Source organism: Lycorma delicatula, chromosome 10, assembly GCF_047948215.1.
Source record: "Lycorma delicatula isolate Av1 chromosome 10, ASM4794821v1, whole genome shotgun sequence".
Lineage (NCBI taxonomy): Eukaryota > Metazoa > Arthropoda > Insecta > Hemiptera > Fulgoridae > Lycorma > Lycorma delicatula.
In genome coordinates this window covers 24,425,632-24,449,070 of record NC_134464.1, presented here as the reverse complement: position 1 = coordinate 24,449,070, position 23,439 = coordinate 24,425,632, and the positions used below count along the sequence as shown (strand labels likewise).

General features: G+C 28.4%; 1 protein-coding gene across 1 annotated transcript in view; it reads right to left on the bottom strand.

The window, feature by feature from the left end:
* The window catches only part of LOC142331043 (ADP-dependent glucokinase-like), a 60,413-nt gene that overhangs the window by 11,697 nt on the left and 25,277 nt on the right, over positions 1-23,439 (bottom strand). Inside the window, exons 3-9 of the mRNA XM_075376666.1 lie at positions 20,008-20,104; positions 18,630-18,766; positions 16,188-16,351; positions 11,344-11,450; positions 2,860-3,037; positions 1,843-2,075; positions 472-506 (exon numbers count right to left, since the gene is read on the bottom strand). Coding sequence (XP_075232781.1) covers positions 1,848-2,075; positions 2,860-3,037; positions 11,344-11,450; positions 16,188-16,351; positions 18,630-18,766; positions 20,008-20,104 — 911 coding nt within the window. The 3' untranslated portion in view covers positions 472-506; positions 1,843-1,847. The remainder of the gene's footprint in view (positions 1-471; positions 507-1,842; positions 2,076-2,859; positions 3,038-11,343; positions 11,451-16,187; positions 16,352-18,629; positions 18,767-20,007; positions 20,105-23,439) is intronic.

Sequence of the window (23,439 nt, the reverse complement as noted above, 5' to 3'; positions counted from 1 at the left end):
ATTTTCAATTAAAATAAAATCTAACAAACTTGAAAAAGAAATTTCATAAATTCATTAAAAAAATAAGAAATAGAGATACTTTTTAAAACACATTTAAAGTGCGGGAATAAACAGCAATTTTTTAGAACTGCTTCATTATCATAAAAAAGTGATTTGGAATAATTTCTTAAAAAATGTTTCATATATCAGAAAGAAAATCTGTACATAATGCATAGACAGTATCTGTTTATAAAGCTAACAACAATTTTAAAATTTACATTTTGACTGAAAGAACACATATAAAAAACTATTATAATTTATTTTTAAGGTATCATAAAAATAATAAATAAACATGCACAAACATATACTTGTTATAAAAAAAAATAATGAAGGCGCATATATAATTTTTTGCTTTATACAGAATAATTAGTTCTAATGTTCATTTATACGAAAATGTGAACAATATTAAAATAATAACAATATAATACAAACCCATATAATCTGTTTTCAAAACCTTGTTTCACAGCCTGAAACAAAAAGTGACATTGTAATAGTATTTCAAAAAGTGTTTAAAATTATTTAAAAAAAAAAACAAACTCAAATACACAAATATAAAATTACACACCTAAAAAATGATAAAATTCTATTTTAGGGGTCTGTAGATTAAATAAATGTAAATATATAAATAATTAATATTAAGTAATTATATAAATACATTGCCCCTGCATGTAATATTTTTAACTACAAAGAATTTTTACAAAGTTAAGGTAAAAGTTCATAAAAATGGAATGAAACTTATTTTTTCACAATCATGGTGCAGATGTATCTCTGACATGATTTTCATAACATCACATACTCTACTAGCCTGTTCTACTAGCCTATTTTATTTATTAATCTACTACAACATAACCTTGAAGCTTGTGTGTGGGAATAAGAACGAGAAATTTTGCAGTACATGAAAAATTCCATGCCGACAATATGAAAAATATCAGAATCAAATCCAGGACTTTCGGGATGAAAGGCTAAGGTGCGCTCACTTCACCACAAAACAGAAACATTGTGCTTGTAGTAACTTTAGAATGACCATGTAAATTCCAAATTCTATAAAGTGAGAGGTATGTTTGTCATTTGATTCCTTCACAAAATCTGAAATGTCAAAAGACTATAAAGATACACAATAAGTTTTTATAAATAATGGCAGATAAAAGTGCTAAAAAGAAACCCAAAAGCACAGATAAACAAACCCTAGATAAATGAAACATATTAATCAAACTATAAGTACAACAAAAGAAATACTTAAAAAAACTTTTTTTAAATTGCAGCAAAAATATTATGAAAGGCAAGTAACATGGTATGAATTTAAAGCATGATGTTCATCATAAAGCCATCACAGATGAGTAAAAGGAACTTACTCATACATTTTAAAGTTCATAAAAAATATAAAAAACTGTTTTTAATGGAACAGATCAGTACCCTGAACTGCAGAAATGTCAAGATACTAGAGACACAGCGCACACAATGGATATAAAAAATGCAAGAGAGCAATAATAAACAAAATAAAAGAAGTATCAACAGTAAGCATGTTTGAGTCAGAGATTCAATAACATGACTTACTGGCTGATACAGATGAAACACATTTTATTTCTTTCACTATATTATTAGCGGGTATTGTTATTTGTCAAAGCATATTTTATATGACAAATAAACCAAAAATATCAGATGCATAAAACAATTTTTTTTAAGAAGACCCTACTGTAAATCCAAGTTCAAAAATGTTGAAAGTACAGGCTTATAATGTTATTCTCTTAATACAACACAATAAGGTTAACTAAAATTAAATATTGCAGAAAGTAATTTAATTACCTGTGTCAAAGCTGAACAGCAAGTGCAGCAGCAGATATATTATCCCCACCTCCTGCAGTTTGCATAGAATGAGTACAGACGAGAACTGGTGCTACACACAACTGTATTAATCCATCATTTTCAGACCAACACGACACTGGATGACTAGGCTCTATAACAACTCGTGCACTGTTATGCCTGACGGATACTGAAAAGCTGTTATCCATTATTAAAGCTGCTTTGTCCAAATCGACCTAATTAAAAAAAAGTAACAACTGTATGAATAATAATAAAAAAATTTTTATTTTATTTTTAAAATTTGGCAGTGGTACCACTGAATTTTTCATAACATTTGCATAGAGCTTAAAATTTATTCCCTACCCTAGTAATGAAGTTGAAACCATCACTGCACAACTTTATTTTTATGACAGATACCTTGTAGTTTTAGAGAATCGTATACGAACAGATAAATCATTCTAAAAAATTAAAAATATCCTGTCCTAGGTTTACTACAGAATTGATAAGTGAAGTGATTTCCTGTTCCTTTCTGTACCTAGCCAAATATACTTTTACACATCATTATATCAAGCCCATAAAAATATAAGTAATAATCAGCCCTGTAACGAGTGACATTTGCATTTACTACAAGGACTGACTGAGTGGTGAACACTAATACATTCAAAGAAAACAACTCATAACTAGTGCCTCTTGCACCTCAGGTACTTTACATTGTTTCAGTCATAATAAAGATTAGAGATAGATATTTTAAAGCAACACATAAATATACCACTTTCTGTCTAGAAACATCAGTTTGCAGTCTGTTAGAAAAAAATTTCTCATTTATTTATTTTTTAACCAAAAGAATAAGCAATTTTTTTATATAAATTGCAACAATAAAAAGTTAAAAAAAAGTAGTTATAAAATTAAAAATAACTCAATTTTTTAGGCATCATTAGAATTATACCACAATTTTCATAGTCTAATTTAACTTTTATTACAACATAATAATAGAGATCAATAAATATAAAATCCCTGTACCTGATTAGAACCACAAACATGTCGATGAGCAGTTAATGATGCTTTTGCTGCAGCTACATCAGATCTACGCCACGGTGATTTCTGTAATGTTAATATAGCTTGATAAGCTAATGTATGGACATGTAAACGAGTCAATTCACGTGTCGTTAGACCAGCTTGATGAGACTCTTTCACTAACCTGTGACATGAAACATACAAAAATTAAATTTTTCACTATAAAATTTAAAACTATTAAATTTAACAATCAAAGACAATTTCTTTAAATAAAAATATTAAAAAAACCTAATGTTTCTGAAAAAATATATTCTAACATGACATAATTATTCCTAAAAATACCATTAAACTTTCACGAGTAACTTATGCTCCATATCAAAAGACTACAACTATTATAAATATTACGACATGGTAAATTTCATAAACAATTTGATACAAGAAAAGATTGTATATAAGCAGGAATTCTAATGCTTGTCTCTAACAATGGGTGCAAGGAAACCAGACTGACTGGCACCATTAATCATGCAACTTGCATGTCTGAATTTGTCATCAGAATTGTTAGCTACTCTTCCTCTCCTACCTCTCTCGGTTTTAATCAGTATGACCAAGCAGAAGGTACAGAATAGTGTTGAGCAGTGAATTGCAATTACATAATTGAAAAGTGAAAGATCAATCCATCTAAGATACTGAGACTTAAAAATCAGTATGGGAATGAGTTTTCTTTTACTCCAAAGTGTATGAATGGTGAAAATCTTGGAAGAAAGTTAATGACAACAGATTGAAGTTGAAGCACCCATTCAATAAAATCCATGATTTACTATTGAGGAAATTTGAAGAGACCATGTCAGATTTAAAAAATGAGTTCTAAGTTGGTTCCCTGTCTTATGAACACAAAAAAGATTACATACACCTCCCATTATCAAAATGGAAACAAATTTTTTGACAACATATAAATCTAAAAAAAAAAAAAAATGGGGATACTATTTTAGCCTGGAGTCAAAATGAGCAAGTGACAACATTCAAGCTCACCTCCATAACAGAAAGCAATAATCACATTTGCTCTCTGAAAATATTTTTTGGTACTCACAAGGAATGCTCTATCCTGACTTTCTCACAGAACTAAGTACTATCATTGATCAGTATGATTTAAAGAGATCACTCAAAGAGGAAAATCACCTGATCTTCCTATTGTTTCCTCCAGGACAATGCTCAGGCCAACATATAAACAAAAGATTTCTCTTCTAGCATCGAGAAACATCCTGAAAGCTGGAACAAGTGCAAATGCAATGGCAGGATAGATACTGCATCAATAAATATATACCTCGATGTAATCAGGAGATAAATTGATAAATTTTAATAATGAAATTCCTGTTTATATCTCAAACCCTTCTCCTTTATAAAATCATATATAATAAAAATTTACATTAAAAAAATTTTGAATCCAATACATTTAGTAAAAATGATTTCCAAATATTTGGATGTATCTTTCAATTCATATTAATGAAATGTATAAGGATTTTTAAAAATATGTTGCAAAACTGAGATCAAATAAACAATTAAATGAATTTTCTTCCTTAATTTTAGTTAAATAAGGTACCATAAAAAATATACATTTCATTCCCTTACATTACTGTCAAGAGGAAAAGAACAATGATATTTTTGTCTGTTTTTTTCACAACATTCAATTTTCAGTACACTTTCTTCTTAACTTCTAATGCTGTAAAAAATGTATAAAAAAATGTTGCCTTGAATTTCAAGGTAAGATTTTTATTAATTTATATAACATCCTTATATATGTCTTACAAGTATTTTAATGAGGAAAATGAAATGAATCAATGAAAGTGAAATAAAGACAAACCCTTCCAGAAATCAAACTAAAAAGTGGTTAATGCATAAGTCACGATGCTAACTGCAACTCTTTAACTACGCATCACTACTAGTGCTAAAACCATTAGCTGCTTAAAATTTTCAACTTTACTGTCAGGTACATGAGTTTTTTCTATCTTCCTCATTATTGTCCTCTTATTTTTCATGCAATTTCGTTTCTTCATCTTCCACGCATAATAACTCAACAATACCTTTTTTACTCGTTTCAGTAGTAACATACATTACATTGTCATATACATAAAACAAAAGGATAGTAAACTCATTCTGATTTTCAGGTCTGTATCCATCTGTTGCATTCCAATCTAATAATTCAGCATTTTTTCTCACTTATTGAGACTAACTTGCTAAATATGGATAGCAATCATTACATTATTAACATCCATTAAGCATATTAAAAACACATCATTAGTTAGTATCAAACAAACAAATAGTAGTGCCTGTTAATTGCATTTTGAATTCTATTTGAATTATACTTTGAACAAGAACTGAGATTTATATTATAACTTACATACAGTAAGATAAAAATATAAATGGTAAAATATAAATGAAGTCAGTTTCCTGATAAAACAATAATGTTTTTAATAAAATATTCAAATTCAAAATGTATTTTTATTAGAAAATGTTTAATTACATAACTGACTTAACAGTATCTGATATCTTTTCATTAAAACAAAATACATATGTAAATTAAATTCAGCTGTAATGAAAAAGTAAAAGGAAAACAAAAGTTTAAATTTAAATATAAAATACATTTCCAAATAAAGTGATGTACAAATAAAATATGATAACTTTAACGGATTGCCAGACTGTTAACACATTGCCCAATTCAGATTTTTTGAAAGCTAATTAAACTTGATAAATGTCAAATCATTGATCTGAAATCAAATGATTTATTAAAACAGATATTTCTAAAAGTATACCACAGATAAATGCTACGCAACTGCCAAAAAAATTTACAGCTAACCTTTTCATTCCATACCCTGTTGATGTACCCAATGATTTTATATAAATGTTCATTACTTTTCAAAAATATTACTTCAAATTTCAATCTTCATCATATAATTTATAATGAAAAGCAAATATCTTGTTCTAAAATTTTTTAAAATAATTTATTAAGTAAAACCCCATATCAGCAACACCACTTAAAAGATTTTTTGATTTTTTTAAAATTAAAAGCCAATTTTATAAATTTAACCCTCAATACTCCCGCCACTGTACTAAACAAGTACTCTATAATGATGTAATTAAGAACACCAATGTAAAAATATTAAAATAAATTTAAAAAAAAGTGATGGAGTTTTTTTCATGATCAAATAAGTGAAGTGAGGTATTCAGACTAATGTATAATAAAGAAACTAAAAGAATAATGAAGAAGAATGTAATGAGAAGTGAAGAATAATGTATAAATAAAACTTTATTCACATCATTACTTAATTATTGTTCTACAGATCATGGCAACAAACTGAACTAGGAAACAAAAATAAATGTTACTGTTATACAAATTAAACAAGGTCATTACAAACATAGAAATCTGCTACAAAACTCATTCAACATGCTACTAACTCCTACTGGTACTAAAAAGTGTTATCGAACTGTTTGATAGCTGGGATGAAAATAACAACATAGTACATTGCAACAAGATCTGGTAACACAGGTCTACAAAAAAAAAAAAAGAAAGAATTTGGAACTGAGATAAAAGTAGGTGAATGAGAATGTATTTTTTATGATGAATCTTAAAATTAAATCAGTTTTTCTTCATCACAATCAGATTTTTAGTTATGACTCTTTAAAGCATTGAGAAACTTCTTAAATATTATAATACACAAATAATAATTACAATTAAAATTTCTATCTTTATTTTGCAGACACCTACGTTTATCTTAATTTATTTTCTCTTATTTTCCTTTTGTGTTTAGTAAAGTCTTCTTTTTTTATCACTCAGCAGTAGTCACTCGATCTTTATAACGTTGTTCCATCTGCAAAATATCTTGGTATAACCTTTCTCATTATTCTTTACTGATATCACCCGAGTTCAAAGGGAAAGAGTCCAAATGAGAATAAAAAATGAATTTTCAGACATTCTGCAGCCTAAAATTTTGTAGTTCATTAAGCGTTCATTTATAAGCTGGTCACGGTTTTTAGCTTTTTTGTTTCCAAGAAAACCACTACATGTTTGATTGACTACTACGCTACTAGTTCTTTAGGATTTGGTTTGCTGTTAAATATATATTCACAAATTAATTTTCTTATTTGTAGCTCGATGACTATTCCCTTTTTTAATTTGGCTACACTTAATTGTGAAAAAACCTCAGCTAAATATTTAAAGCCATCTTCATCTAACGCTTTTACAAATTTTTCATCTGGCCTAATTTTATGTGTGGAGGTGGAAAAATAGTACAATCTGCTTTGACAAGGGGAATATTGACATTTTCCTTTCCTAGGGTAAACTGATTTTTTGCATCTTTAACTGTGTAGTGTTTATCTATAGCTCAACTATCCCACAAACACAAGAAACACATATATTTTGTAAAGCCATTCTGGAGATCGAGAAGAAGGCAGTTTCTTTTATACGGATTTGAATACTAGATCATGGATACTGGTGTTCTTTGGTGGTTGGGTTTCAAATAACCACACATATCGGGAATGGTCTACCTGAGACTGTTCAAAACTACACTTCATTTACGTTTATACATATCATCCTCATTCATCATCTGAAGTAATACCTTGCAGTGGTTCTGAAGACTAAACAGAAAAAAGAAAGAAAGATTGAGAAGATCACTTTCAGATCAGCGCAGCGATGATTTTCCATGAGTGTTCATCATAGTTAATAGCTTTTACAGTTTTGACATATTTTATGTTTCTTTCATTCCTACAGCATGTGCTACCAGTATAGAAGAAAACTTATTTTAGTTATGCAACAACACTACCTTTAAGTGTCTTTTTGATTAGTATAAATAAATGCCAATCATGAGTAACATATTCAATGTCCAGTTCAGATATTAGCCCCCTAACATCATGGCAGGAACAAATTAAACAATTTCTTCTTAAGTATTTCAGTCAATTTTAGTTTCAGTTTCTATATATTGAAATTTTAGTATCCTTGTTTAATAAATTCCATTCTTTAAGACATGAACCTAGAAGTTCTGCATGTTGTTTTGACAAATACAAGTCAAGAATTAGGTTGCTCAGTTCTGCTTGTGTGATGAGGTGAGGTTCAGTATTTATTTCTTCTGGAATGCAATTAATATCTATTGAAGTTGAGGATTCATCAGTTGAGCCTTCTGGGGAATCAGAAATTTCTTTCCAAGAAGTTGGAGCAATCAAAATCAATAACTTCATGTAGACTTCACCATGAAATACTGGTCTCATAGCTGAACGAACATTTGGGTAATGTAATACTGCAATACTCACCTAATTATAAAAGTAATTAAGTTTTAATTTATAAATACTTGATTACTTAAAATATTTCATAAAATTGTTTAATTGTTTTCATGGTTTTCAATGCCCGCATGCGCACACACCCACACATCAAAAGTTGTTCTGTCATAAAAATCTTTCATAAATTTACGGCATCACTTATGAAAAAAATCATTACAATATGTGTATGATAAAACCACTACCACAACTAAAGAACACAGCAAGTCATACCAAGAGCTGAACCTATACTGAAAAGATGTCTTTTAATGGAAAAAAGTGCAAAGGTAAAAACAATGCATGATTTGAACTTAATGACTGTTCTATGTTCAAATGCCACAGGTTCTCACAAACTGAAACCAATAATCTTCTAGAAAAATGCAAAGCTCAGAGACTTCAAAAAGTAGGTAAAAACAAGTCTTATTGAAAAATTGTTGTATTTGTCTGTGTACATTTTAACTTTTGTTTCATTGGAAAATTAAATTTTTTTAAATTTAATTATTATATCTGAATAATGAATAAATGTTTTTAATAATATATTTTTATACATCAGCAAAAAACAGGTAATGTACCTATTCTTAACAAAAAAAAAAAGTAGAAAAACTAATTTTTTTTTGCACAGAAAAAGTATTTTTATTAATAAAATGAAGTTAAAAATGAATACATGCAGTATTCATTTGAGATAAATGTACAATTATATATAAAATTAATGCTGAATTTTTAATCGTTTTTCAAAAAAAAAGTAGATTTCTATTTTTCCTATAGTTTCTGCTGTTTCTAATTATTGTAAGAAAATATTTTACTGCTCTGAATTAAAATAAAAAAAAGCATTAATAGAAAATGTACAAAACAGAAATATACTGCAGAGTAAACTATGATTACTCCAAATTATAAACTTTACAGAGATGGGAGAAAGAAAATAGGAAAAACTGGCTTACAAGTAATAACTACACTGAGCATAATTTACCACTTAAATTAGTACAATAAAAGGTCAACTGGTTTCCAACACACTGTACCTCATGTTTACAACCTCTAATTAATGCAACCAAAATATTTCACAAGTTACTATAGAAAACATTTAGTAGGAGTTTGTTATATATGAATATCATATTCATAAAATTAAATTAGGAGAAACTGAATCTTGGACTCATTCCAAGTCTTCAAAAAATGTTTTCACAGCATTATTTAGAATAACTAGGAAGAAATTATTAAACCGTGTCTATCAGTATGTCAAAATTGACTATGAAATTCATCTTTTTCCTATAAATACAGATGAAGACTTACTGCAGGAAACAAAGCAATCATATGAAGAGTATGAAAAACTGAAATTCTTACATATGATAAAACATTTTCAAATCAAAAGAAGCAGTTCCACAAAAATGACCAATCCATGCTTCTGCATATATCGAATGTTCATTTCACCTCTCATGATGCTATTTAATCGATTTACATCTACCACTTTTTTAAATGCTATAATACACTCGAATACCTAACCTTTTTAAAATTTTATTGTCAGAAATATTCCTTGAATGAACGTAAGCAACATTTAATAACACCTAACATACTTACAACTGGTACTGAAACCTCTTTATTATTACTGTCAATATCTTATTAAAATAAAACTGTTATATAATTACAATTGTTTTTCACATAAAGTACAATGTAATCACACCGATTCATCAGATTTCAAGACTTTATTTTTAAACAAATAAATATTTAACCTTTCAGTGAAATATCTGTTTGAATAGGAAATTTTACATAAAATTTTCAAAATACAATATGTCCTCCAGATTCTAGGCATATATTTACACAATAGTTAAACCAGTCCTATTCTCAAGTGATCATGTGACTGGTGTTACTGCAGTCACTGCTGTTGTTTTGAGGTTTCACAGTTTGTCCACAGTTGCTGGATGTGGAAGCAAATAGGCAAGAGTCTTTCATAAACTCCCATACGAAAAAAAGTCACAGACAGTGAGATCAGGTGACCTTGGTGGCCAGTGATGAAATTCCAATCAGCAGGCCCTTTACAACTAATCCACCAATGTGGAAGCTCACTGTTAAGAAAAGCTCTAACTTGCAGATGTCAGTGAGGTGGTGGTCCATCCTTTTGGAAAACAAATTCATCAAAAATGCAGGATAAACTGGTTCTGTTACATTTCCATATGAAATTCCTGTAATACTACTTTCCATTAAAAAAAAAAGTAAACTGTAATATTATTCTCAGGACATGCCGCAAAAGGCACCGACTTCTGGAGAAACTCTCTTATGCTCAACTGTTGCACGTGACAGCTCTGATCCCAAATCCTTATACTGTGGCAGTTCATCTTTTGATGAAAACATGGCCTCATCAATGAAAACTAAGTGTGAAATAAAGTGTTACCACCTGCTTGTCGAGGATGAATTCATATAATTCCACACATCATTGTGTATCTCTTATGTGGAGGACTTGTACTAAAAATATAATACAAACCTGTATAATTGAAATGGTTTTTCAATTGTAAAATATAATTGAATGTAACTGTAAACAAAAAACATGTAATAAAACACAAAACATGAATAAGTTACAGTTGGCTCTCTCGGCTACTATGAGTGGACTTTCCTGGGCTTCATACAAAAGTATGAATTGAGCACATTGAGCACATCCAACAAAAGTTGGATGTGCTCAATATCTTTGTCCGACACATGAAGACAATCTGCAGATTTTCCTTTACACAAACATTATTTTTCTTGAAACTATTGGTGCCATAATTGAATAATACTCTGAGCAGCAGGAAGTGCAGTGTAGGGGTATTGTTAATGAAAATCATCAGCAACTCAAAATAGTTACAGAAATGCAGAATGCTTATTGTTATGGGGTTGCCATGTTGATGAAGACTGAAGGGAGCATGCCACAATGGAGCCACCTCCCGGCAACCAAATAAAACTCTATAATCCCCTCTCATATATGCTATTGTTCATTAACTGTGAATAATTGCAGATTTAAAAACTTTTAAATCAGATGAATATTTCTGATACACTTGTATTAAAATAAAGTTATTTTATTTATAAATAATCACTTCATATGAATGTAACATTACATGTAAAATAAACATGTAATGTTTATTTTATATTACATGAAAAATAAACAGATTTTTACTTTATAAATAATTACTTTACAGTCTGACAAAATTTATTACAACAGACTGATACCTCATTAACTGCCTCATCTGGTCCAAGACGGTTGCTACGCGAGGATTTGAATCTGCCACAAGGCTGACATTACCATACTGATACATGCTGACCAAGTTGGTTAATTCCTATTAAAGAAAAAATAAAACATCAGATGCATTTATTTATTTTAAAATTTATACTTTTTTCATTAATTTTTACACGAATTAAATACCCAAAATCAAACCATTCAAAAACACAATGCTAAAATAACACAAAATATTACATACAATAAGATTTTTTGCTTCCACCTTTCTCAAAAATTTTGAAATAGTTATGTTTAGTATGTACAATATACTGCATGAATGATATATTATTACTGGAGCAAAATAATATGGTTTCAGTAATTGAAAATTTTAAAAACTACTTCAATAACTTATGCAGAAAATATGATACATGCAATTAATTCTGGAGAAATGTTACACAAATCTATTTAGATCTAAATTCGTTTGACTGTATAAATTTTGAACTCCTTCCTGGAGAAAATAAGGTTCCAATATGAAAAAGGTTTAACCCAACAATCAGTTACAGTTTATCTTTTATTTCATTCCCTAGACTACTTCATTCAATACTACTTCACTGAAAACTGTGTTTAATATGTCACTGATCTACAATCAGCATTATAAATGGTCAAATTGTACTCTATGTAGATCATACTGTTGCCACATGCTGTGCTTCCTCGGCAAGCATGACACTAGAGAGTAAGATGTTGGAGAAGCTTGCAGTTCAACTATATGCCTGTATCCCCCAAGCCAATGAAGTTCACTACACCGCAGCGGGATAGTAAGCAGTGGCAAAGTAATGCAAGAGCATTCACTTTTGGACCATTATCAGGAAGAACAACAAAAAGAAGAAGGAAGAAGTCCCCTAGCTGGCCTGATGTGGAATCTCTCGGTGGTTGCCAACATCCCCACCAGAACAGCAGGCCAGTTAGAATGCTATGCCTTCTAGCTACTATGCTAGGCTGCTGTGCCTTCTAACTACTAGGAAGCTAGAAGGCGTAGCAGTGAAGAGTGAACAAGTGCTGCTTGAAGAAAACTGTCCCGGCCAAACTGGTGGAGGATAACTCATCAGTTATCCAACCCAACATTACAGGGCTCTGGGACTACAACACTACAGTGGCCACCACTGCCACGCTGTAGCATGAACCCAACTGTCACCGAGAGGAACCTTAATCCAATTCCAATGAACAAGCTACAACTCATTGGGCCAAACCAACATCACCAGGGACCAGCAACTGGATTTAACAGCCTTTCTCAGGACTATCTCATCAAATGCCCAAATGACCCTTCAGGGCTACCACTACAGAAACCCAAACAGCTGTTTATAGGCTACCACAAGGTTCATAATGTGCTATGCACGGCTGGAGTAATTTGGCGACAATACCATATGATCCAGTGTTAATATAAATGCATTCAAAATAGACTGAGCTTATTGCATTTTATATCCGTTTTATCAATGTTATGTAATATTTACTCAGGATTACAGATGCCATAGATAAATAACTTTTAGTCACATATACAACAACATGTACACGAAAGAAACATTTAGTATATCAAGAACGCAGATACTTATGGTGTAAATAATATAACTGTATATACATGATCATCTATACATAACACTGATGGACAAGGTCAGCAGAAGTGAGTCAAAATCATTACTTAACAAAATTTATCAGAGGCAGTTTAATAGTGGTGTATTCCAAGATGCTATAAATGGTTCATTAATAAAGAAGAAGAAAAATGATTAATATTTAGAACTGGAAACTTTAGATTAAATATAGTTTGTTGTTAAATTGTTACACAAACATTATCAAGGAAATTAATAGATAATTCTTTTGAAAGGGTTGTTCAGTGAACTGGTCTCTAATAAAATATGACAAACTAATTTAAATATTATGATTATAAACATGATTCTTATGGATAAACATTTCTAAATTTTTCTGTAAATAAAGTAGAGACTTATAAACAAAAAAATGCAGAACATGTATATACAAAAGATTTTAATAATATAAAATCTAGAAATTTTAGTTACTTCATACCATTACAGGCAGTAATGGTATGACAAGTTTGTGCATTTATCTTATTTAATTAATTTAAAAAATGCCATTTTCTACTAGGAGTAATAATAAATAACAAAAATAAAACTGAACTGATATGAATATATTAACTGAAAATTATAAAATGAGTATAAAATAGTAATTAGTAATATTACAAGGAAAGTTAAAAATTTAATTATAATTTGAATTTGGCACCAAATAAAAAAAACAAAGGCAGAAATTGGTAGCACTGTATGATGGGTGGAAACAAGCACTAATCTATTCCTGTCATTTAGCACTGAGTTATTATATGCTATTTGTTTACAAGTATGAGTGAGAAAGAAGTGTATCCAAGAATGGAACTGCATATTATTAAAATAATTTCTTAAAAAAAGAAAGAAAGTGAGACAAACAGAAATTAACGACAGATTTAAAAGATAGTTTGGTGATGAAACATTGATAAACATAAGCATCTATAAATGAAGTAATTCTTGATGGTCAAGAAGGTCAAGAACATGCAGTGAATGAACCAACTCTTACTGTCCAAAAACATCAACTAGAGCAGAAATGGCTGACAGAATTAACACACTTATTCACAATGAACGTTGAATTTAAGTGTAAAATACTGCTTCTACACTCGATATCAGTATCGGCAGTGTGAGTGAGGATAGTTGGAAAACAAAAGATGCAACTGTGACATCTTTCAATTCTAAAACTAAAAAAAAAGCAAAGGACACTTTTTCAGCAAGAAAAAACATGACTTCATTCTTTTGGGATGTATGGGTGTTCTGCAAATCAATTTCTTAAAAGAGCAGCACACTATAAACCACATACTACTTAAAATTTTATGAAGGATCCAGTAAAAACAGCCAACTGGAAAAAGGTAAAAATGTCAACATTCTGTCTGTATTTTTACAGGATAATGTACATCCTCATGTGGCTGCTCATATGATGATTACAATGAGTAAATTAAAATGAAATATTCGCCAATGAATTAAAAAGGAGAGATTATGTTACGTTTTGAATAAATAATAAATTATAATTTAATTTTAATGCTCCTGTTATCTGTTATCACAGATTACATTATATTCATAGACAGTTTTTTTATGAGATATTTATTCATCAGCTGTCAGTAATATTCAGGCAGATTAGGGAAAATTGTACAAATTTCAATGAATTTACTGCATACGTCTGAAATCAAATCAAATTAAATTTTTTAATTTATTTTTTGGTTTTACTAATTCATTATCAAACCATATTCTTTATTTCACAGAATCTGTTTCTTGACATCATAGCAAGAAAAAATCTAATTCCAAAGTGTCTGGCAACAATACTTGTACTGTTCACACCTACAACATAAATAAAAATAAATAGTAACTTCTTATCTTAGCAAAATTGCTGACTGGCTGTTTAGTGATGCAACAGGATCCCGATTAAATTCAGGTAAGTATAGTTACTGTTCACCGGATTTGAATGGCTACATTCAAAGTAAATGGCAAATGTGATCTGACTACCACAGGATCAATCAGTCAACCTGATCATCAGATAAAAAATACAAAATTTTAAGTTTGTTTACATGTGGTGAGGCAAAATCTCAAAAATTTCCAACAGTTTTCCTAGAACAGAAATTCCTAGAATAATATATTATAAACAAAAAGTATAACTTCAAATGCAGTAAAAATTGAACTTCAAAAAGTGTGCTAATGAAATGAAGAGAATAATAATAAAAAGATATTGTATTGATATAATAAAAAGATATTGTATTTCTTGATAGGCTGTGAATTTTTCTTGCCATTTGAATTTCTTTCAAATTTGTTCGACAGGTGAATTGGTATTTCAGTAGATAACAAGAGTAATAATCTTTTCTAACAATAGCAAAAGAATATTATTGAAAACAGTCAATCTTAGACTGCAACATGCTTAACAAGTTATGTTCATATGCTAATCATAAATCTATTTGTTAATTATTAATCGCTTGTTTTACATTTACTGTCTAATTACAAATACAGTTATTAAATGTGTTTCTTTAATTCAACAATTATATAACATTTTTATATTAAAATAATTTTATATCGGTAGGTAAGATGGTTACAATACACTGCTACTGGTAGATAGATTCGTTACAACAGTAAATTATTTATACAGTGCACTGAAAATTCTACAACATATACACAGTTACAAAAAGATAAAAAGAAAACTAAATAAAAACTATACATGAATATTATTTTTAAGGCTAATAATTATCGGTTTCATTAAAGAACATTATTAACAACAATAAAAGAAAATTATAAACAAGAGTAAAAAAAAAAACAGAAAATCCATCTTCTGTAGAAACAATGATGAAAAAATTGCAACCATCTGTATCAACATGTGTAGTAGACACAGTACAATTATTGCTACTACAGGCATAAAAACTTGGTTATTTATCTACTATAGAACTTACATGATTAATTAACAGAAAATAAATAGTGTATACAATAAAAGAGCACTCTTCCTCAATTAACTATCTCTATCAATGAAATTAAAATACATCTATACATTGAAGTTTATGATAATTTTAAGGGTTTTCTTTTAAAATTTTATTACGTAGGAATGGTTTCATCATTTTTAGAATTTAGAGGTGAATGAAGTTTTTTTTCTGTAAGCTGACACTCGCTAACAAAGTGTTTTTGAACCTATGTTTACATTAAACTTTCATTTTTATTTTCACTAGTAAAATAAACCCTGAAAGTTTGTTACATTCTTCATGAATTACTGTACATACATGTATACGTACAAATAAACTTACTTGTTCATTCATGCCTAGTGAATCTGAATATGGTATGATGTTATCAATTAAATTATTAATTAAATGAGGCTCTGAAAATGATGCCATTTCAAAATGTATTTTAGTTGATGCTGGTTGGCTTTTCATTTGTGCTTTGATACGCTCTAATCTAGCTTCACGTTCTCCTAAAAGTAAAGAAAAGAATAAAAAATATTTAAGTGAAATGGACAAAAATCAAAATTTTAATTACATATTATCAATAAATTAATATCAAAGATTGTTTCCATAAATGAAAGGCTTAATATTTTGAGATTATCTTTATATATATAAAATCCCCCCCCCCCCCTAAATACAGGCTGTTTCATAAATTACTTTTGACATTAAATATTAAAATCATAATAATTTTTATAAGAATTCTTTTTTTTAAATACATGATCTTTTAAAATTCATTAGCTTCTCAATGAGTATTGTCAGTAGTCTAATTGTTGACTGCTCCAAAATTACCAAAGATGTGCTCTATTTAATCAAACTTTTTTTGAATCCAAGATGAATTGTTTTACATTGTAATACATGATAAACTAGATTAAATGTTATTTTTAATTAATAATTCAAGTTTATACAACTGACAATATAAGCTCAATTACCATTTGTCAGTCGGCTTTATCCTATTTTATACTGACTGACCAACACCAAGATAAAGATATTAATTAAAACTTAAATCGTAATATACTGATAACAGATAAAACAACTTTGATAAATATCAAATGCACATAAGATAACTTATCTTGAAACTCGTTTTTTACAGAGATTCACCTCAGTTCAATAAAATCAAATAATACAGATATGTCACTATCACCATTTACAAAGTTTAACAGCCTGAGCTTAACAAACTCTGAGAAGAAAGCTTTTAAAAAACAAAAAAATTAAAGTTCAGAGTTATACTCTATTCAAACATGTTAACTCAGAATCAACCTCAATGATGATCAGATAAAACTTGATTATAGAATATATCAAACACATTAAATGAGAAAAAATCATAAAAAATAAATCCTTAATCACTAAATAAGGGAAAAATATATAATCATAACAACAGATATTATTTATCATCTATATTAAATAATTAACAAATGATTGTAAAGTAAAATCAGACAACTGTTGACTACAGTTGCATCCTAAAAATTTGCATCACAAGAAAGCACAAGCAGATAGGTATAACCACTACACGCATTAAAAATAATAACTAGAATATTTGCAGATGAATAAAAGGGTAGAATGTTTATTAGTTGACCGGGTAGAATGTTTATTAGTTGACCAATTCAGTTACAGAAGTATTGTGTTCAAGCAACACAATTTTTTTTCCTAATGTGTACGTTACAATCTGTTCAACTAATGAACAATAAGCAACCTACCCTTCCCCCACGGTCCGATGATATGTATGACATGAAATGAGGTGTCTTGTACAAACTCAGGCCAACCACTCCTGATATATGTGTAGTTAATTGTACTCCAACCACTAAAGTACACCGGTATTGAAATTCATAAAAAAGCAACTAAACTTTAGTAGGATTTGAACCTCACAACCTTCGACTTCAAAAATCAGCTGTTAAACAACTGATTTGCAATGACGAGTTAACCACTAGACCGGCTTGGTGGGCTACACTATAATTATTAATTATAATATTAAGAGTTGAGTAGCTGCATTATGCATAAATGATGAAGAGAGGCATGCAAGCTCTCCTAGGCAAATGGAAATAAAAATCTACAAACTATAACATTTTTCTTTGGGTAAAAGACTAAAAATGAGTCAGAAAACATGCTTCGTTGGAGAATTTTTTTCTGAAAATAAATAAAATTAAAACAAAGACAATGAAATACGGCAAAAAAAGTTAATACAGTATTAAGAGAGTAAACAATAAATACAAGAAATTCAGAATTTTATTTTTAACATAAAAAAAATAAAATGCAGTAAAATTACATAAAATGTGTATTCTAAATAAATTTAAGAAAAGCATATCAAAAGGAACAAAGCCTTACTCAAAAAAGAGATTTACTAGCATCAAACAGTCAAAAGAATTTAAAAGAAATTTTTAAATATATTTTTATCAAGTACAGCAATGTCGCGATGTAGCACTTCACTTAGTGAAAAAGGGGAAATTGGAAAACCAGACAGAGAAAGAGTAGGGGCCTATGAAATTTTGCAGAATATCATTAAACATTAACAAAAAAATGTTTAAAATGAAAATTTTGTTTTCATGTTGAAAATGAAAGACAAGCTGGAGAAATTTTGAAATAAATCAGTTGTTGAACTGTTAGCTCACATATTAAGTTACCCGGGTTAATAAAAAAAAAACGGAACAAGTATTAAAGGTGAAAATTACACGGAAGGTGAGAGTTAAAAGAGAGTCAAACTGGTCAAATAAATTGACAAGTGATAAGTTGCAATATTACTGAATATTTAAGTACCTTTCACGAACGGATAATTATCCATCATTTGAAGGCCGCTTATGACTAACAAATCTGCTTTGAAATTTTTAATTTGTTCTTCAAACGCTTCTAGTGAACTAACTAATGGATTATTATCATCATTATGCAAAATGTATCTGTAAAATAGATTTTAAAAATTATAAAAGAGAACAATAAACAATACTACTTGCTAATAATTAACATTACTACTTTATCCCATGCTCAATAATTTTTATCTACTCAAAAACAATGTTAACACATTCAAGGCTCCACACATCTTAAAATATATAAACATTCCTTGTACTGAAATATTCTTTGTCTTTTCTAGTTCAGATAAAAATTCAGAGAAAATTATTACTTAATTTGATACTAATTTACAATATCAGAATTATCAATAAATAAAAACAATTAATATTTAACTGAATTGAATGTAAAGTGGAGGACATGAAAACAGACACAAAATTACAACATTAGCTATAATATATAATATAATAAATAATATATAATTTAATCATGACTGAAATTGCAAGATACTGCGAAAGTACTTTCATAGTAAAATTAAGCTAAGATATTTCTTATTCAATATTCTGTAATAATGGTTTATATCAATAATATATATATATATATATATATATATATATATATATGTTAACTTTATAAATAAATATTTTGTAAAATAGTTAAAATTTTTAAAATAACAATATTCAACTGCATTTACATTAAAAAAAAAAAAAAAACACAAATAAAACTACGCACAAGTACCAAAAGATGAATCATTATACAATAATTTATGGAAGGTTTCTGGGGGGAGGATCTTAGGCAAATTTAAAGAGATAGGGAGGAACCTGTACAGAAGACAGAAACAGATATGGTCAAACTGTTTAGGTATGGCCCAGGACAGGTGGACAAAACTGGCAACTCAAACATCAATATTAATTTAGTTGTTTACAATCATCTTTATTAACAGCTTCACATACGGTTGCTTTATTTCCAGCCATATTCTGGCTACATTGATTTAATAATAAATTGCTAAAAAATACTGCTAATTTAGAAACCCTTTTAAGGAAATAAATTTTTTTTTACCTGAAATTACACAGCCTCGTAATAGACTTCGGAGTAAAATCAATTTAGCAATCAATCTTGCCCATTCTTAAGACAACTGGCCTAGACACAGAACTAATATTATCGTAATATGACCTTCAAATGCAAATTATTATTAACCATATCTTTATCCATGATTCACCTCCAGGATCACAGACAGGTTATTTAATAAAGTTACTTGTGCCAATGTTCTAATGCCATCCTTTTTACTCGATCAGCTGGTTAACAGTAAACTGCTTGTTATTTGGGAAGACATGGTTTTAAAATATACACATACCTGTTAGCCCTTGGTGCAGTATATGGTCCCCAATTTTCACCAGCTTTATATTCCATTATTAAATGTACATCATCTTTGGTAACTAGTGGTCCTACAACTAAAATAAAACAAACACAAGTTACATAAAAAAAAACTCTAGTAGTATTGCTCCAAAATACCAGTTATTTTTAGCTTGCATTATTACAATAACTTTTTTGTTTTTAATTATTAAATTCACTAAAAAAGCTGAAGCTTCTGAAAGATAATTTAGAACAGAATTTTCATACTGTAAAAGTATGTTATATCTGACCACAATTTGAAATGTAAATTTTATGAATAAAGGCTATCATTCTATTATAGAGGACAGTTTTAAATCTATGTATATCCAAAGATTTTTTGTATGTTGTACAACAATTTTTTTTTCCATATTATTTCATCAACTAAATTTCTTTACTCAAATAAAGAGGATTGTTTTACATAGATTATTGCTTTATCATGTAGGATAGAATTAAATCTAAATCCAATTTTTTTTTTTTGTAACGGCTATTGAAAAACATTATTTTCATATCACTTCATTAAAATTTAAACTGCTTTACTACATGTTAATCTTAAATAATAGTACTTAAAAAAAATAAATAGTATATTTTTTACTGCTTTAAACCAAACAAAGTTTTACGTAATATAAATTATATTTAACCAATTTTACATTTTTCCTCAGTAAGATTTGAATTATTTCATACTAGTTAACCATTCTTTTAACATTTCATTCTATAACTATAAATACTTTCTGTTACACATTTTGATAAATTTTTAAAGCTTAAAACACCTCAGTAAAATGTTTTACATTGTAAGTAAATATTTTACATGTATTTTACAGTTAAAACTTAATTTAGTTATACTAGAATTTTATGGACTTTTCTCAGTAAGATGCGATATATCTCATACCTTATTTAACATCTAAGAGATAAATATAAATAAATAATAAAGGTTCAAAATTAACGTTCCTCTAAATCTAAGCCCTATTGAACTGTTAATTCATGCAAGAAAACTTTCCAGATCAATATTGTCATTAAAATAGATACTTTGCAAAAAAAGAAAAACACTAATGTAAATATATAGCAGTAAATATGTATGGGTATCACAATTTATTATTCAATTATCACACGCTTATAATACAAAAATAGAATTAAGACCCAAATTATTTTTTCAATTCTAATTAATGTAGCCTATCTAAAACCAAGAACTGTTTTCTTCTAAACCCTACCAATTACCAAAATTTGATGTTCAAAGCATTTTATTAGCAAAAAATAAAAAAAATCTATTCACAAAGAACACTTATCAACTGAAGTTCTAATAATAGATTGATTGTATTTGCTAACAAAAATATCAGAATGTATCTTTAAATACAAAACTTACAGCCTAAATTCTGTAACAATCTGATTCAATTCTGGATAAATTTTCAGTACGGATTTGTTTGATCACAATCATGATGCCACAAAAACATTCAGAAAAAGATAACAAATTAGCCAGAAATTAATTATGAGAGTAATATAAAAGAAAATGTTAGCCGTTTTCAATTTTTAAACTTTCTTACTGCAGCAGTTATGGACTGAAATCTCCATACGCAAAAATGTTAGCCTCCAAATTTCATTCAGAATGTTAACTCTTGAGATACATGAAACAAAATCTTGAAAAATAAAAGAAAAAAGATAAGCTTATTAGGGACTGCTTGTACTACTCGTTTTCTTTTTGAGTTAATCAATGGGGGAACTGTTAGAGATGGAGAAGAATTTTTACAATTACAAAAAATGCAGAAAAATTATAAATGCTTGTAAATACTTGTATTATTTCAGAATACAAAACAGAAGTTCAATATGAAGATAAAAAGTAAGAAAAAAATAAAAAAAGTTTCACATGAATAAAGAGTTTTATCATAATTATGGTTCCAGATTTTATAAAGATCTCCATGTTGAAAAAAGTATTAATTATCAATCTAAGAGAAGATTTTATGAAATAAATTAAAATGTACACGCTCAGTCTCCCCTTTCAACTTAAGAATAGAGTTGTAATCACCTAAAGAAATGACAGCTATTTTTACTTTAATTTCTTCATTTTTCCAATCGCTAACAAATCGGTGATGCACTCATTTACATTTTCTTTTGATTTTAACATTTTTACAAAATCTTTACTGGTTATTACTGATGAGTTTTATGTTTTATATTTAAAAATTGTAAAGACTTCACTTTCAGATTAATAGAATTATCCCTCCAAACGTCTTTCCAAGATAATGTTCCCAAATGTTTTTTGGAACAACACGTTGAACTATTTTACAAGTGTTATTTACAATTATTAGTCATTTTAAAAAGTATTACCTTTCACAAGGTAGTAAAACGTGTTTTATAAGCTGATTATTTTGAAATAAGTTTGTTTGAATAAATTTTAAATTAGAATTTTTTTTGTAATATAACTGAAACCTCTTTATATAGTTTTTTTTTTGTTTTTTTTTATAATGGGATAAAAAATAATTTTTATTATATGTGAAAAATGTCAACCCTGACCTACATTCAAATATGACACCTACCAGATGAAAATAAAAATAATTTAACATCTGAAAATTTGACAGCATAGGCTAAATTACAATTGAAGTAGTGAATATAACAGATATTATATATTATAAAATAAAACGTTATTATACAAAAAAAATTTTGTTGATCAAGATTCAGTAGAGCAGCAGAAACTGATCAAATTATTTTTTAAATAATCCTGATTAGCTAGAAATGCACCTAAAATACCAATAAAAAATTTTTTGTTTATCCATACCTAAATATAAATGAAAAAATAAAAACTACTTGAAAAAACATGAACGAAAAATTCACATTCAATTCTCCATTGAATTACGAGAATAAATTACATAAGACTGTTGTTCTATGTTCTAGTCTTATTATATAATTTATTAGAGGAAATCACATATTTTATGTTAAAGTCATAGAAAGATTAATATTCTTTATTGTTTTCTGACCCTTTACTTGACAACACAGCAATTATTTTTAACATAAATGCCTAATTTTTATTTTCAATAATAGACCTATTTATCACAAGACTGAATAAATGAGATCTAAACTAACAAGATTCTTCTGTATTTTAATGTTTACATGACTGACTTAGTTGCTGACTGTAAAAAATTTTAAATGGATACTTACTTACTACCTTACAGCAGATCTTCATTCAATCACTAAATTTAAATACCCTTACACAGGTTTCAAAACTTATGGAAAAATCAATTTAAAATAAATAAAGCTATTCTTTAGAACAACCTACATTGCCGTTCTACTAAGTAAGGCAAAAAGTAATGGTTTTTGGTCAATTCATTCACATAACCATATCAATATACAAAGCCCACGCAAATTAACGCATTCCGCATTATAAATTATACCTTCCCTCTACTCATTATAG